The sequence below is a fragment of the Dendrobates tinctorius genome, unplaced genomic scaffold (genome assembly GCF_039654945.1).
Source record: "Dendrobates tinctorius isolate UK_male_01 unplaced genomic scaffold, ASM3965494v1 ptg000229l, whole genome shotgun sequence".
Taxonomy (NCBI): Eukaryota; Metazoa; Chordata; class Amphibia; order Anura; family Dendrobatidae; genus Dendrobates; species Dendrobates tinctorius.
The window spans coordinates 2,060,768-2,078,734 of NW_027361896.1; the positions used below are offsets into that span (position 1 = coordinate 2,060,768).

General features: G+C 44.4%; 1 protein-coding gene across 6 annotated transcripts in view; it reads left to right on the forward strand.

Moving 5' to 3' along the window:
- The first annotated feature begins 3,487 nt into the window (after positions 1 to 3,487).
- TEX10 (testis expressed 10) overlaps positions 3,488 to 17,967 on the forward strand; it is a 721,463-nt gene continuing 706,983 nt past the window's right edge. For 3 of the 6 annotated variants that reach the window (XM_073555731.1, XM_073555732.1, XM_073555730.1), the window contains exons 1-2: positions 3,488 to 4,468; positions 11,140 to 11,849. In XM_073555731.1, the coding sequence (XP_073411832.1) occupies positions 4,289 to 4,468; positions 11,140 to 11,849 (890 nt within the window). In that variant the 5' untranslated portion in view covers positions 3,488 to 4,288. Of the gene's footprint in view, positions 4,469 to 5,731; positions 5,877 to 11,139; positions 11,850 to 17,967 lie in introns of all 6 variants that reach the window. The other 3 variants (XM_073555728.1, XM_073555729.1, XM_073555727.1) reach the window with 3 other exon arrangements.

Here is a 17,967-nt window from a genome sequence, read left to right on the forward strand (position 1 = left end):
TACTTTTATTGTTTTTTTTTTTATTTTCAAAAAATGGATTTATTTGGGGGAATATTTTTTTTTTTTTGTAATTTATTTGGTGATTTTTTTAAAATTATTTTAACACTTTTTTTTTATTTTTTTTTACTTTATTAAATAGTCCCAGGTGGGACATCACTGTTCTGTGACAGATCGCTGATCTGTCACATCACAGATCACTGTGACAGATCAGCGATCTGTCACAGGCAGTGCAGAAGGCTTCCTCATGCCTGCGCTTTGCAGGCACTGAGGAAGCCAGCTTCCTGCAGGCCCCCATCGCCATCTTGGATTCGGGGGCCTGCAGGAAAGGAGCCCCCCGCAGCAGCGCTGCACATTGCGCTGCCGTGGGGGGCTCGGGGAAGCAAGGAGGGAGCCCCCTCCCTGCCGATGCTTCCCTTTAACCCCCGGTACACCGCGATCATGTTTGATCGCGGTGTGCAAGGGGTTAACGTGTCGGGGGCGGTCCGTGACCGCCCCTGACACATTGTGCCGGGTGTCAGCTGTGATAATCAGCTGACACCCGGCTGCGATCAGCAGCGCTCACCACGTGGGCGCCGCTGATCGCGGTAGACGTGCTATCCCGTCCATGGGCATAGGGGCCCGGGTCCCATGGACGGGATAGTACGTCTGATGTCAGGAAGGGGTTAAGGAAACTAGTGTATATACCCTGTAATATTATTCTTTTTATACTTTTAGATACCCGCTGTTTACATTGGAAACCATCTTGCTCGGTGGTCCTGATCGCTGGAGGGGCTATGTGACAGCTCACCAGCGATCAACATAATGATGTCCCAGCGATCCCATCCATGTCGGATTGTTGGTGGGATCGCTGGGACATAGTTATGAATAACGGGGTCTTTAGTCTCAGGAATACCGGGGCGTGGTCTGACCACATAATCAATCCAATATCCACTGATCTGCATCTATTTAGAGTCATATTGTCAACCAAGAAATAATCTATTCTACTATATGTCCGGTGGCGGAAGGAGTAGAATGTATAGTCACGATCCATAGCATGTGAATATCTCCAATAATCATGGAGACGATATTCCTTCACTACTACTTTCAGGTCCCTCCTAGAATGGGTTAATTTACTAGAAACACCTTGCGAGCAAACGTGCATTGGGCTTCATTAGGGACATACACCACCATCAGCGTATGTAGTTCACCATTGAGGGAGCAGACTAGGATTAAAAATCTGCCCGTAGGATCCGCATACATCTCTATATTTCTAAATGCCACAGTGCTTTTAATCAATATACAGACTCCTGCCTTTTTACTTGCATTGTTAGCGAAAAACCTATGAGGGAACTGTGGATGGTGGAGTATACTATTATCAGCTTCCAATAAATGCGTTTCTTGCAAACATATGACGTCAGCGCATGATTTTTTAACTTCCCTCCATAACATGGAAGGCTTCATAGGTGAATTGAGGCCTCTAACATTCAAGGACATAAACTGTATACTCATGTCTAAATAACAAACTTCGTATGGATGCAGCAGGCCCCCATACCTAGCCCCTCCGCCATAACAACTAATTAGGTCCCCAGTATAAATATAAAACCATAAACTATATATCCTTATGAACTGAACTGAGATGCAAGTGTCAATCATCACATTAGAATGCACAATAGTCAAGAAAAAAGAAGAGTCATAAAAAAGGAAAAAATAGAAAAAACAGCAGTTCTCAAAACATAATCCAAACAACTGGATGCACAAAAAAATATGCACATCCTCAAGTACCATCCAAAGAATGCAGAAAAATGACTGCAATGGGGTTGGTGAGCTCTTCTAACTCTACAGCGATCCTCAGCAGAGTTGCCCACAGTCACAGGTTGGTAGGAACAGTGAGAACAGGATAAAAGACAGAGCAATCTTCCACCAGCTCCAGCAGACGGACCTTTCCAGTCTTCCACCTTATATTTGAGACCATCCTGGGTTTTTTTTTCCCCTAGGCGATTGTCGCTTTGCAAAAGGAATATTCCAGCCTTTAAGTCTGTCTTCAGCTTGTTTAGGAGTCAAGCAAATATTCAGCTTGTTTAGGGGTCAAGCAAATATTCTCCCCTCATGCATAATCAACTGTTTCACTGGGTTAAAGCCCCATCTATATTTGGTGCCCACATCACGCAGAGCTTTACATACGTGTGTATTCACGCCTCTTGGCCAGTCACTGCAGATAAGTCCGGGAAAACTTGTAGTGATTGCATCTCCTGGGGCAGAGTCGAATTTTTCCTCATTCTTTGCATGAATACATCCTTGGTGGTAAAAAAGTGTATTCCTGCCAGCGTGTCTCTAGGCAGATCTTGATCCACGTGTTTTGGTTTGGGGGTTCTATGGACCCTATCAACCATTAAGTCTTTAATAGACATTTCAGGGAGAACAGCCTTTAAAAAGTTATGCAGGAAGCAGGCAAATCCTTATCCAAGACCTCCTCAGGGTCCCTCTCACCCAAACGTTATTCCTGCGCGATCTATCCTCCAAGTCGTATGTTTTATCACTGACACAAGCCAATTCTTCCTTTATGGCTTAATTTTCATCGACTAGTGCATTGAAAGATGTGGCATATTCAGCCATTTTATTCTCTAAATGAGAGGTGCGCTCTCCCAGAGCTGAGATTTCTCCTTTCAGCTCTCTAAGCATATTATGCATGTCCTCTTTTAAATAAGCCCTCAAAGAGGAAGGAAACTCCTGCATATCCTCCTTAGTGAGTGGAGCAGAGTGGTGTTCATGAATCCCCTCTCTGCCTGCACCTCTCCCAGAGCCCCCAGAGGAGCATGGGGTTTCTGAAGGGGACGCAGGCACCATTTTACCTGTTGCTTTGGTGGACTTCCCCCTTGCAAAGAAGTCGGGCAATCTCGGCGAGGATCCCCTCTTCTGTGATCTGCCGCGTGTCATCATGTACCTGGGTGGTTGTAGGAGCTGCAGGTGAGTAGCTGGGTGCTGAATTGAGCCAGGATGGGCTGCTAAATGTCCTGGGCTGCAGGAGCGCTGTAACTATGCAGCTTCCACACTTGCTAGCAGGCCACGCCCCCCCTTTGATGCCAATTCTGATGCCCAGAACTATTTTGGGCCAGACTGAGGGACCTGGGTTTGATGAGGAGCATCACTATCTGTGTATTCATAGTGTGACATCAGTGGCCCAAAGTCATTTAACCCCTTAAAAACATCAGTTACTTATTCAAATCTGTGAAAATTGGCTGTTTGCCCACTTTGATGCCAATTCTGATGCCCAGAACCCATTTGGGCAAGGCTGGAGAGACCTGTTTTTGATGTGGGGCTCCCTGTGCTATACATCTGCAGTGTGATATCAGTGGCCCAGTCATTTAACCCTTTCATTAACGCCCTCTGGTGCCCACTTTGATGCCCATTTTTGTGCCAGTTTTATAATTTTTGTCCCTGATTTTAAGTGTATTCACATCAGAGCACCTTGCTGCATTTTTTTTTTTTATTATTGTGATGCTTATTTTTTTGTTGTTAAACCTATAATAAACAGAAAAGTAAAAATTGCCGAATAAGAAACCAACTTCAGCCTTTGTCTCTGACTACCATGCCTGTCTTCTTTCAATGCAAGTGAAATGAGAACGGCCGAGCACGTCTAGTCTGCATGTGACCACCTCGCTCACCAGCGAATAGCGACAACACGTGCATAATGTCACAATTAAGAAGGCACTAAGAGTGATGGCAAACTTTCATCCCTTTAATGCAGTCCTCTTAATGAATGTGGCACATCTTCACCAGAAATCTTGTTCCCCCCAGAGATGGGTGCGTATTTCTGGCATCTGTCGCTTTGCAGATTTTGATGTATTATGAGCTTAGCTATGCCCTGTTCTGCACTAGCTATCCCCACTTTGTCTGGGGATGCAAATTTTGGCGCCCAGGGCCACCCATGCGCCTCTGCTATTCAGCACCTGATCGCTAGGGGCACAAGGTCTTTCCCAATGAAGGGAAATATTCAGGACATTGTCAGCATGGGTCACACTGGCAATAACCGCAATGCAGTGTGCTGCTTCGATGACCCTGTCTGCAGCAAGATAATGAGAAGCTCAGCCATACGGACACACAAGAGATCGCTTGTCGTATTGTCCGCCTGCGCTTTCCGTACGGGACAGCAGGAAGTAGTCTTTTGTGACCCGGAAATAGAAAGTTATCTAGCTGAGCGGGCGATCCTGCGTGGAGCTGTAACAGAGAGGAGCCGTGTTGGAGTGGTAACTGCCAGAACAGCAGCAGTTTGTTATCGGCGCCATTCATTCTGACGAGACTCTATTCTGCCATGGGGAATAAAAGAAAACGGCAAGAGGATTTTCAGAAAGTGAAACTGAAGGTTGGAAAGAAAAGACGCCAAGCGGATAACGTGACAGACACCAATTGTAGGATTAAGTCCATTCGCCTGAGCAAGCAGTTGAGAGAGGAGGCGCTGCAGCCCCGCAGCAGGAGGAAGCTCGCCATAACGGTAGGGACATGTGCTCTCCCCAGCGCCTCCCGCCATCAATGTGCTGTGTCCTCATGACCCTGCTCTCTTGTGGCTGCGCACTGCTCCCCCCTTGCCTTGTAGCTGGGGTTTCCACTTCTTAGGCTATGTGCCCACGATTCGGAGTAGCAATGGTTTGGAACCGGACTCAAGTTAGTCTGCAGTTAGCTATTAGTTAGCTATTCGATTTTCATGTATGATGAAGCTCAATGTCCTGAATAATATTTGCCAAAAAATGATCAACTTTATGTGTAGTTCGGAAGTTATTCATGTAAATCGCTTATGTCGCGCATAATCAAACGTACTCAATTGTACATAAGTTCAATTTGAAAAGAGGTACCCTGGACTACTAGTACTGAAAATGACCAGCTCAATGTCCTGAATAATGTTTGCCAAAAAAAGATCAACTCTATGTGTAGTTCAGAAGTTATTCACATAAATCGCTTATGTTGCGCATAATCAAACGTACTCAATCGTACATAAGATTAATTTGAAAAGAGGTACCCCTGACCACTAGTACTGAAAATGACCAGCTCAATGTCCTGAATAATGTTTGCCAAAAAATTGATCACCTCTATGTGTAGTTCAGAAGTTATTCACATAAATCGCTTATGTTGCGCATAATCAAACGTACTCAATCGTACATAAGATTAATTTGAAAAGAGGTACCCTGGACCACTAGTACTCAAAATGACCAGCTCAATGTCCTGAATGTTTGCCAAAAAAATCAACTCTGTGTAGTTCAGAAGTTATTCACGTAAATCGCTTATGTCGTGCATAATCAAACGCACTCAATCGTACATAAGTTCAATTTGAAAAGAGGTACCCTGGACCACTAGTACTCAAAATGACCAGCTCAATGTCCTGAATAATATTTGCCAAAAAAAAAATCAACTCTATGTGTAGTTCAGAAGTTATTCACGTAAATCGTTTATGTCGCGCATAATCAAAAGCACTCAATCTAACCAATTTTGCCCAAAAAATTCACAACTTTATGTATAGTTGAAGAATTATACAAAATATGCTAACGCCACATGTGAAACATTTTATAGGTACCTCACTGTTTGCTATCACAACTTACTTGAAGTTTCCATAAGGGCTTAACCCACTAATCTGTTTAATTCAAGAGTTGTTGAACAGATGCTAAGTTTGTGTGTGAAATTACACTTAATAAAGTTTTATGTCATCAAATTATTTATATGTAATTGTAACGTCATTATTAACCTTTTATTTAACTTTACATAGTGGTTCTTGTGTAGACACGTGGGTCAGTGGGTGCTCTCCTCCGCTTGCACAGCCGCCTTTACAAAGACAGCATGGACCATCGCTCATCCCAACTGAATGCCCGACCTCCTTAACAGTGGGTGGCACACTACTCAGACAACACAGGGTGAGTGAATCACAATATTAGGACTTTCTTGGATCTCCAAACAATTAATGGCATATATCACAACCAGCAAAACACAAAATGTAACAGCAAACAGTTTATCACCCTTCCACTGGCTCACCAGGGATTATAATATCCGTTCCTCAGAGCTTCCAGGGCTACTTACTCCAAGCCAGCAGCACCCCGCTTTCGATGTGCACCCACCGAGAAAGGAATAATGCCAGATTTAGGAAGCTGACTGACTACTGCAAATTCTGTAGTCAGGTGACTGGATTGTCCCAAGCTAGATACCATCCTTATGTAGTCTTTGATATCTCAGCCGAATCCTTGCATTCGATGCTGAAGTCCATGTAGTCTTATAATCCATGTGGGGTTATGGCCTGCCAATCGGATCCGCAGATCCAAAATTGGTACCATGCAGCAAGAGAGACTTGGTCACTGGACAGTCCTCCTTCTATACCCCTGAGCTCTCAATTCAGACCCTTGGGGGATTCATGATTGGTGGAATAAGAGTGTGCTAGATTCCAAGCCGCATACATAATATCCATAGTAGTAATGGTGTCTAAAGCTGGAGTCACACATAGCGACTTACCAGCGATACCGACACCGATATCAAGGTGTCAGGATCGCTGGTAAGTCGATATGTGATCGCTGGTGAGCTGTCACACAGACAGCTTCACCAGCAATCAGCACAGCGATGCCGAGCGCCCGGCATCGCTTGCCATCCCTGTAAAAAATAGAATTAAAATAAAAAATGTTGTTATTCTCACCTTCCGACGTCCCGCACAGCATTCCCGCCTCTCTCCACGCTCCGGTCCCAGTAATCCTTTGCGAGAATGACCACGATTACGTCCGTTCTCGCGGGATCGCGATGTCTCGCGGTAATTCTTGCAAAGGATCACTGGGACCGGAGTGTGGAGAGAAGCGGGAATGCTGCGCGGGACGTCGGAAGGTGAGAATAACAATATTTTTTATTTTAATTCTATTTTTTGCAGCTGATCGCTGGTCTCCCGCCTGTCACACGCAGCGATGCGTGCTGGCCAGTGGGAGACCAGCGACCAAAAAAATGTCCAGAGGTTTCTTACAGCGATACCGGCAGGGGGGCCGCTCGCTGATCGCTGTCACACACAGCGATCTCGCTGGTGAGATCGCTGTTACGTCACAAAAGTTGTGACTCGGCAGCGATATCGCTAGCGAGATTATGTGTGACTCCCGCTTTACAGAGATGAGGAAGAGTCAGCTAATTTACACAGAATGGAGCAATACAATGAAAGGTTAGCATAATTGATTTGTCTGAGTCTGTGACCTTCCCTGGCAAAGGTAATTACATGAGTCAACAGTAACTGTAAACCTAGACTCCTTAGGGTACCGTTACACCTAGCGATGCACCAGCGATCCCGACCAGCGATATGACGCGGTCAGGATCGCTGGTGCATCGCTAGGTGGTCGCTAGTGAGCTGCCACACAGGCAGATCTCACCAGCGACATCGCTGGGGACGGGGGTCGCTACTTACCTGTCACACCAAGCGATCCTGCGTCCTCCCGCCCGGCTCCACGCTCGTCGGCGACGCAGGAAGTGGCCGACGAGGAGTGGTCCAGGAGCGTCTCGCGCGATCAGCGATAACCAGCAGGGGAGCCTGTCGGAGGTAAGTATCACATGTAGCGATATCGCTAGCAATATCGCTGCAACGTCACAAAATCGGTGACTTTACAGCGCTATTGCTAGCGATATCGCAGTGTGTAACGGGGGCTTTAGAGTCTTGTAGAAACAATGAGGGGCTTATCACATGGTAATAAACAGAATACCTTCATGTGTGACCAAATTTTAAGAAACTCAACTCATGCTAGGCATTGAAAGAGTCCATGTCATCACTGTTCTGTTCTGAAGTGATACACTCACTTGGAAGCCATCGAAGTATTCCATAGAGTGGCCCTACTTGGAGGATTGTCTGTTAACGTCATCTGTCCATGGTAAGGATTTGTGTTGAATTGGCATACTTGAATTAACTTACACTGTAACATCCAGTCTGAATTTCAGTGTTGTTGTGTTTGTCCTGTTTGAAAGCTATATTTATATTTGGGTATATAAAATATCTAATATGTTTAAGAATAAAAGTAAATGATAAGATCAGTCTCAACATTTTAATTAAAAATTTACTTGCTTAATGTAAATTTTTTTGAATGTTTTTGTTTTGATATCTCAAAAAGGTTAGATGTTGGAGGTCTTGCTATAAATTTTTTTGTCTTCTGCTACAGTGTATGTATAAATATTGTTGACAAGTATCATCTTGTCAACTAGTGTGCAAGGAAGTAGTGCTTCAAATAGATATTCATACTCTATGTATTATAGGCACAAATTATGTGAAATTAAATTAATTTATAATATTAGAAAGTTTACATATTATAAATGCTTATTATATTCATGTCACTGACAATAATTTCTAAATATGTGGATTATTAAGTTTTATGTACCTGATCAAGGTTGTTGATTTAGTAGTATGGTTTTAGTAAACGATGATAATTAGACATAAATTTTTGTTACCAATCCTTGTAATATCTGTGAAATGCAATTCGATTGAGTGCGTTTGATTATTCGCAACATTAGCGATTTACGTGAATAACTTCTGAAGTACACATAGAGTTGATAATTTTTTTGGCAAACATTATTCAGGACGTTGAGCTGGTCATTTTGAGTACTAGTGGTCAGGGGTACCTCTTTTCAAATTAATCTTATGTACGATTGAGTGCGTTTGATGAATAACTTCCAAACTACACAGAGTTGATCATTTTTTTGGCAAACATTATTCAGGACATTGAGCTGGTCATTTTGAGTACTAGTGGTCCAGGGAACCTCATTTCAAATTTAACTTATGTACGATTGAGTGCGTTTGATTATGCGCGACATAAGCGATTTACGTGAATAACTTCTGAACTACACAGAGTTGATCATTTTTTTGGCAAACATTATTCAGGACGTTGAGCTGGTCATTTTGAGCACATGAATAATTCATCATGCATGAAAATCGAATGGCTAACTAATAGCTAACTGCAGACTAAGTTGAGTCCGGTCGGTTTGGATGCAACTCACCTGCGCTGCGTTATTTATAGAAATCCCATCCACTGTGCTAATATTTACCTATGCGAAATCTCCTCTGCAGTGCTGGATTATGACCCCGCAGCATGTTAATTTCAGCAGTTTCCCCCATAGCCAGTCATTAGGTGCATTAAATCTGCATAGTTCATTACGAACCATGCAGATTTACCTGCGTGATCAGAACACAGCATTTTTGAGGCATCAAAAGCATGCTGTTACCAATCCGCTGCTATGCCTGATGATGGGTGAGGTGTTTCCCCTGAGCTGGACACAGCTGATGGGCATCTATCTGCTGTTTGTGGTCAGCTCAGAAGTTTCCCCCTTCTCTTTGATTTCTCTCCAAGGCCAATCCACCACAATGTGGGTTCTTGTAGTAATATGTGGGATCCATTCAAATATTGGTTTGTGTGCCTCACTAGCTAGTACACTGCATGTATACTGTGGAGGCAAGAGTATAATGACACATCAGATGACACACTCACTATTCATTATTAACAGCCTTCAGCTCTGTCTTGAGCCATGGTGACTTGATGTATGAACACTCTGTGGGAATATCGGACTTGTTCAAGTCTAAATGGATTCTACAGAGTCTTTCGCTGTATCTACCAACTTTATAATTCAGGAGACTCAGATCTGAATAGGAGTTAGGATTTGGGCTCTATTTTTTTTTATCTTCACATTTTTGCACAAATGATTTTTGGCAATTTGACTTATGTAATCCTTTTGAGGTTCTAATAAAAATAAAGTAAGCCCTTTAAAGCAGATATGTCCTCCAAATATACTGTTTTATTTAAGTGGCAATCATGTCAGGGACCTCTCATATTGGTTCTGTTTGGTCAATAGTAACAGAACACCAGGCACGTAATCCTGACTATTCTTTTCCATAGCACTTTCCCTGTCATCTAACTATGACTGACAGGCTGCTCTTCGACTTGTGTATCACTGGCTGCATGGAATCTTCCCCCCTCATGAATACAAATGTAAAATTTGTTTCACATAAACGTGCCCCAAAGAGTTGAAGACACCCCAATATTTCTAGGTGCATGTACCATTAGAATAATCAATAAAAAAGTGAATATTAAAAGGATATGTGAAAAGTAAAAATATGAAAATAAATTCATAAAAATAATAAACCATAATAAGAAGCATACAGGCTGGCTAGATGCATAATATATATAATATAATAATTGTAATATCCTTGGTCTTTTGATTCCCTATGACCTTATAGTCCCTCTTAATTGGATTCAGCACTTTTTTTTTTTTTTTTTTCTAATTGTATCATCAATAAAATTACCTTTTATTCTAGTACCATTATTTGGGGCCATTATTCATTACTTTTGTCTCCTACCGTGAATTATAGATGTAAAATTTGGTTAGTCCCATCATCACCCATGACACTGTGAATTTAGTTTTATTTCAGGTTCAGACAGACCTAACTCAGTCTGTATAAGGACCGCGATACTCAGACTGACTGCAGATATCTGGCTTCAAACTTATAGCTGCTTAGATATGTTTGGATCTGAAGACCCACTTGTATTGTGGATTGTGAAATACGCTCATCTAAACCTAGTCTTAGGCTGTGTACTGAAGCCACGTCTGGCTAAGACTCCCTGCTACAGCCACCATTTAAATTAGTGTACAGTAGGAGTGACTTTCTATTGTAGTGTATTGTGTGTGTGTGGGGGTATTTTGTTTGTCCCCCATGTGAATGGTAGTGTGCAATGCATGACCAGCATTCTACTTCCCTGTTACAGTGGTGGCCACACAAATTCACTCCCATAGAAGTGATTGTAGCAGTGGTCACACCCAGAAAGAGGCCGCTCCATTTACAATGCAACTTTTGGACCCCCTTTCTTGTGATCAGGGTACCTTGAGTCATTGTACATTTGTTTCCTACAAATGGGTAACAAATGCTGTTCATGGGATAACATCTTTCACATATGCAGACATGTAACTGAGGCTTTGGTGTAGTTCTGAGAGCCAGGACATGGCGAGTTGGGTCCCTACAGTTTACATTGGTTTATCAGATCGGTTGTGTAGCCAGCTGAGATGTAGTGGAATCCATGGGGGTAATGAATGTGCACATGAGAATTTCATACAGAAACAGTTGAATGTGAATGAGTAACCTTGATCATATGTGACAGCATGTATAAATGTTTGTTTAATTTGCAGGATATCTTGTCTCAGATGCACCATTACAACGCTGGTATTAAACATGATGCTCTAGTTGGTCTCCGAGAAATCCTATCAACATATCCTTCAGTGATTGACACACACATTTCTGTTATCATGAGTGAAGTTGCTGCTGTATTCACAGATAAAGATCCAATGGTTCGATCTGCTGCCATTTCTGTGCTACAGCATTTAGCACCCATGGTCTCCCAAGAAAAACTCGCTCCTTTCTTTCCTCTTGTAAGTGCTCATCTCTCCACTGCTATGACTCATATTATGATAGGTATCCAGGAGGACTCCTTAAAGATCTTAGACATCCTTTTGGAAGCTTACCCAGATCTACTGATTGATCGCAGTAACATGCTTGTGAAAAATTTCTTAGAACTTATATCTCATCAGAAGAGCTCTAAAGAATTCAATTCTGAAAAACCATCTGTGTGGACATTGTCTGTGAATCCTAATCGGAAAGTCGCCTCCCAGAAGTGGAGAATAAATGTGCTAAGCAAATTAAAAAAATTCTTGCAAGCATTAATGAAGCGAGCTGCAAAAAGGTTACCCAATAAAGAAGTACTTAAGGGCAACATGGATAAGCCTTTTTCTTTTCATAAAAATGTTGCTTTATCTTGGACAGCGCATGCAAATGGTGAACAGCACATCAACCTATTCAATTCAGGAGAGACTCATTCAAATATAAGCACATTTTGTTTAAGGTAAGTCATATTTTCTCCTTTTTAGATTTTACAGATCGTAAATAACTAAAAATTGTGTTCCTGCAACTCTTATTCCATATAAGTATAAGCTGTGCTGTATGTGTGTAGCCATATGCTCTTGCTTGCTGCCAATAAAAGGAACCTGTCAGGTCCCCAGAACTACCAGAAGTTGCATATGTAGACACGCTGCCTTACAGTCCCGGTATTACATTGCATACCTTTTCTAAAGACCTGTTTGTGTGTCTAAATTTGCTTTATCATATGTAAATGAGAGCTTTGACTAGTCAAGGGAGCATTGGTGTCCCCAGACTAATTGGCCCTTTAAGCATGTTACCATGTCTCCGTGGGTGTTATAACATAACTTACAAGCTCTGGCAACATCACAAGTGCCATACTTTTTTTTTTTTTTTTTTTTTTTTTACATAACAAAATATAAAACAACCAGCATATTCAATCTGTGAAGAGTATACAAGTTATGAATTTTTTCAAAACATACTTGCCATTCCTTTCCCCCACCCCCCTTCCCTCTGTAAAGCACGTATACAACTATTTAAATAAAAGTACACAGTAATGCAGCATTGATCTTCTGAGGTCAGCACCTCTCCGCCCAGGGATTCCATATTGTTTCAAAGGTACCAGCCTTTTTCCTTTTAGCGTATATACTCTTTTTCTATACCCATAATATAGTCAGACTGTCTAAAGAGCTCCCGCATTGTCGGTGGTTCTTCACTTATCCAACATCTGGCAATCAGTTTCCTCGCAACATATAATAATCTAGCTATTGCTAGTTTATGATAATTCGATACCCCGATCTCCTACATACCCCAAGATACACACCAGAGGCTCCCTTTCAATTCTACAATTACATACCCTTCCAATTGCAGTCATCACCTTCACCCAAAACGTGTTTAATTTTGGACATTGCCACAGCATGTATATAATTCCAGCCCCTTCGGTCCGACATCTCTGGCATTTGGAAGTTTGTTTCAACCCGGCCTTGTTTAGCCTATCTGAAGTCCTATACACTCTATGGAGCACATATAACTGAGACAGTCTGGCCGGTTCGCTCAGTGACACCTTGGGTACATATTCCATTATTATTTCCCATTTATCTTCCTCTATATCTCCCACCTCTTTCTCCCATTTCTCTTTTGCTTTAATTGGATATCTTTGTAAGAAGGCAAAGAGTAGGTTCCTGTATATCTCTGAAACAACGCCTCTCGTCCCCCCTTTTGCACTAACATAGTTTACGAGAATATCCACCTGAACCTTCATATTAACTGTTTTACTCTCAGTCCTGTAAGCGTGGTGGAACTGCCTATACTGAAACCTACAGACCTATGGCAACCCGTAAATCTCCTGCAGTCAAAGGGTAACAACTCCTGTCAATCCTGTACCTGGCCGATGTAACATATTCCCAAACCCTTCCAAATTTTAAAGTCCCCCATTTTAGCGAACTCCAGTAAATTATAATTTTACCATATTGGAGAGAAGTCAGTTAGATATTCCACCCCTCTAATCTTCTTAATTTCTTCCCACATCTTATGAATCAGTAAACAAGTGGGGTAGACCCAACCAACCTTCCTAAAGCATCCTGCTTCCAGGCCCTGGATCAGTGGACTATCTAAAACATGTGCCAAAACCCTTTGTGATGACCCCATATTATAACTTTCTTTCTAGCCCCTTATATGTTGACCCTGCGCAGCTAAATAGTAAATCCAAGGGTTCGGAAGTGCCAAGCCCTCTTCATCCTTAGGTCTCTGCAGAATTTCCAGTCGAAGCCTTGCCTGTTTTTTCCCCCAAACCAGCTCTCTGAAAAGGGAACCAATGGTACGGAACCACCTCCTGGGTATCCAGATAGGGGCATTATGTAACACATATAGAAGCTGGGGCATTAAAATCATCTTGATGAAATTGACTCTCCCCACCACTGAGATATGCAATCTGCTCCATGTCCCTATTTTATATCTGAATTTCCCCAACAGCGGAACCAGATTGAGATCAATATAGCTAGATAGTGGAAGAGACACCTGAACACCCAAGTATTTGAATTGCTGAACCACCGCTAATTTCGTTCCCTCTCCCCTTAACATGAGATCGTCCTCCCCACCATCAACCGCCATAATATTGGACTTCTCCCAATTAATGACTAGGCCCGACACATTCCCAAATGTTTTAAGAATGTTCATCACACCCAACAATGAGACTCCAGAATCCTCCAAAAAGAGCAGCACATCATCTGCATACAGAGCTATTTTTCCCTTCACCCATGACAGCACCACATGAGAGAGGGATCCGCCCCGCCAGGACAGGAACCTACTGAAACATAAGGGGCGGCACCTCTCCCCCGCTTCAGTTGGGTTCCTGTCCTGGAAAGGAATCCCTCTGACAGCGGCGGTGCCAGTCAGGATGAAAAGACCCAGGGCCGTCCCGGTGTGTAAAAATGCAGGGCTGGCTTACCTGCGACGCTGGCCGTCGGCAGCTGGTAGCGCAGTCCCCGGGGTTTTTCCTCATACGGGCCCCGGGTTCGTGTGGGCACGTTCCGATGTCCTCCCTTCGGAGGTTCCTCCCTGTACCGCCCTCCCCCTGCGCGCGTGCCCGTTCCTTCCCCTGCATGCAGGGGAAGCCGGGGGCAGAGACCGGCGTCTGACGTGGGAGCGCGACCGCTGACGTCTTCAGGACGCGACGGTCATGGCGCCGGGCGCGACGCCGGCCAGGAGAAGCGGCTGGCGGTCGTGGGGGGGAGGGGTAATGAGGGGCTCACTCACCGCATAAAAGGAGCAGAAGCGGCTGCAGGGGTGACAATGGCGTCTCAGGAGGATCGCTCACCGTCCCTGTTGTCCCTGCCCCCATCGCAAGCTTCTGGTCGCAAGAGCCGCTCGAGCGGCAAAAGCAGCAGCCGTCCGAGTCACCGATCGAGGGATTCCTCGAGATCAAAAGAGCGCAGAGCGCACGCTCCTTCGCAGCCCCAGAGCCCGGTATCCGTCTTTCCTGGGTGGTGAGTGATCTCCGTGAAAGTTAGACAATAATAGGCCTTCCTATGTCTTGTTTTTTCTCTTTTAGGGAGGCAAAAAAGCTTGGAGTATCAAGTTGAGCACGGGTCATCTTCATCCTCAGACAGTGATACGGGGGGCAGACCTTGCTTTCCCGTAGAAGATACGGACGCTCTCCTCAAAGCCATCAGGTCCACTATGGGCCTGCAAGAGGAGAAGGTAGAGAGATCACTGGAGGATGTAATGTTTGGCGGCCTGCAAGAAAGGAAGAAGCGTACCTTTCCGGTCAATGACAAGGTTCAGGCCCTAATCGAAAGAGAATGGAAGAAACCGGAGAAGTCAGGTAGCCTTCCCTCCTCTTCAAAGCGAAGATACCCCTTTGAGGCTAAAGACACGGACGTCTGGGACAAGGTCCCAAAGATTGACGAAGCAGTGTCTAGGTCTTCCAAGAAGTCGGCCCTGCCCCTGGAGGACTCAGGGGTTTTGAGAGATCCCTTGGATAAAAAAGCGGACTCATACCTAAGGCACACTTGGGAGGCAGCGGCAGGGGGTCTGAAACCGGCAATAGCCGGCACCTGCACAGCCCGGTCATTAATGGTCTGGTTGCAACAACTTGAAGAAAAATTAGCCTCCAAGGTACCAAGAGAGAAAATATTAGGAGAAATGTACTTGCTACACGGAGCTGCCGCTTTCTTGGCTGACACCTCCGCCGACTCAATGAGGTTAACGGCAAGAGCAGCGGGGCTATCGAACGCCGCAAGACGGGCGTTATGGCTCAAAGGCTGCCCTGGGGACATTCAATCTAAGGCGAAATTATGCTCGTTACCATGTGATGGGCAGTTCCTGTTGACATCCTGTTGGATGACATCCTGGAGAAGGCCGGTGATAAAAAGAAGGGCTTCCCCAGATTCATGGGTGATCAGAGGAGACCGCCCTTTCGGAGGGGAAAGTTCAATCGGGGCCGTCCCCCGGGAGAGCGGAAAAGGTGGGACGACAAGAGGAAAAAAGAACCAGGGTTCATGTTTGGGGGAACTACCTCAACCGCCAAAAAATCCCCGCAATGACGCCAGCCCTCCGGTGGGGGGAAGATTGAAGCTCTTTTCTCAAGAATGGGAGAAAATATCGGCCAACAATTGGATTCTGAGCATTATAAAGAATGGCCCAAAAATCCCTTTCTTCCAGCATCCGAGAGCTTCATTTGTGGTAACCCACGTCAGAAAGGAACCAGGAGAGCAATCAGCCATAGAAACAGAAATTTTAGGACTGTTGGAGAAACAAGTTCTAATAGAGGTCCCAAAAGATCAAGAGAGAAGGGGGTTCTATTCTCCCCTCTTCCTAATAAAAAAAACCAGACCTCTCCTTCAGAACAATAATAAATCTCAGGCGCCTCAATCAATGGATCATGAACCAAACATTCAAAATGGAATTGGTGACTTCGGCCATAAAGCTGTTACACCACAACTGCTTCATGGCCGTAATAGATTTGAAGGATGCCTATTACCACATTCCGATGCACCCAGAATACCAGAAATACCTGAGGGTAGCCCTATACATCCAGGGCGACCTCAGGCACTTTCAATTTACAGCTCTTCCGTTTGGCATCTCCATAGCGCCAAGGATTTTTACGAAAGTAATAGCGGAAATGACAGCTTTCCTTCGAATCCACAATGTGATTACGGTGCCTTACTTGGACGATTTTTTGGTCATTGGCAATTCAGAACATCACTGCGCACATCAAGTAGAGAAAATAACAGAAACCCTGCAAAGACTGGGTTGGATGGTAAACTTAAAGAAATCAAAACTTCAACCCCTAAGGAAACAAACATTTCTAGGTTTCGTCTTGGACTCCGACCGTCAAGTTTGTCTCTTGCCAGAGAAAAAACTAGAGAAAGTGAGAGAAATGACCCTTACAGCAATACAACAACCTCACATGACCCTAAGAAAGGCAATGTCCCTGTTGGGCACGCTAACAGCCTGTATCCCTGCGGTCAACTGGGCACAGTTTCATACCCGACAACTGCAGGCGGAAATCTTGTCAGCCCAGAAACGATTGAAAGGGCGTTTAGAAGGGAAGCTGGAACTTTCCGAAAAGGGGAAAAACTCTCTCACTTGGTGGCTAGATGGCACAAATTTAGCAGGAGGAACTTTGGCACAGGCCCGTGTCCGATGTAATATTGACGGACGCAAGCTGCTCGGGATGGGGGGCACACCTGAGAGAACAAATAGCCCAAGGGTCCTGGGGTCACCTAGAGCAGAAGGCTTCCTCCAACTTAAGAGAGTTAAGAGCGGTAAACAGAGCCTTGGGGGCATTCATTCCCATGTTACAGGGTCAAAATGTCCGAATTATGTCAGACAACAGGGTAGCAGTGGCGTATGTCAACCACCAGGGAGGGACAAGGTCAAACTCCCTAATGGACGAAGCCAAAAGAATCTTTCTCAAAGCAGAACAACATCTAACCTCCCTGACGGCCCTACACATCAAAGGGACAGAAAATGTTCAAGCCGACTTTCTAAGCCGCAACAAGTTAAAACAGGGAGAGTGGGCCTTAAATCGTGTAATATTCCAGAGGATAGTACAGTTATGGGGGCAGCCAGTGATCGACCTCTTTGCCACCAAAAACAACCGGCAAGTGAGGAGGTTCTGCTCATTAAACCCAGGGGAAAACCCGTGGGCAGTAGATGCTCTGCAAATCCCGTGGCTGTTCAAACTGAGCTATGCCTTTCCCCCAGTAGCGTTAATCCCGGCAGTGGTAAAAAAGATAAGCGACGAGCAAGCCAGAGTAATCCTCATAGCCCCGTTCTGGCCAGAAAGACCGTGGTTTTCACTACTGCAAATGATGTCTCTTTCGGACCCGTGGGTACTGCCAGAAATTCCAGATTTATTAGCTCAGGGGCCGATATTCCACAAACAAGTCAAGGGGTTCCATCTGACGGCGTGGAATTTGAGAGGGCACTTTTGAGAGATAAAGGTTTTTCCCCGGGGTTGGTGACTATAATGAAAAGTAGAAAACCAATAACAACCAACATATATGGCAGGACGTGGAAGAAATTTCTACAATTCCTGGGAAAACCGTTAGGTCAAGAACCCCCAATCGAGTCCATCTTGGAGTTCTTGCAGGCAGGCC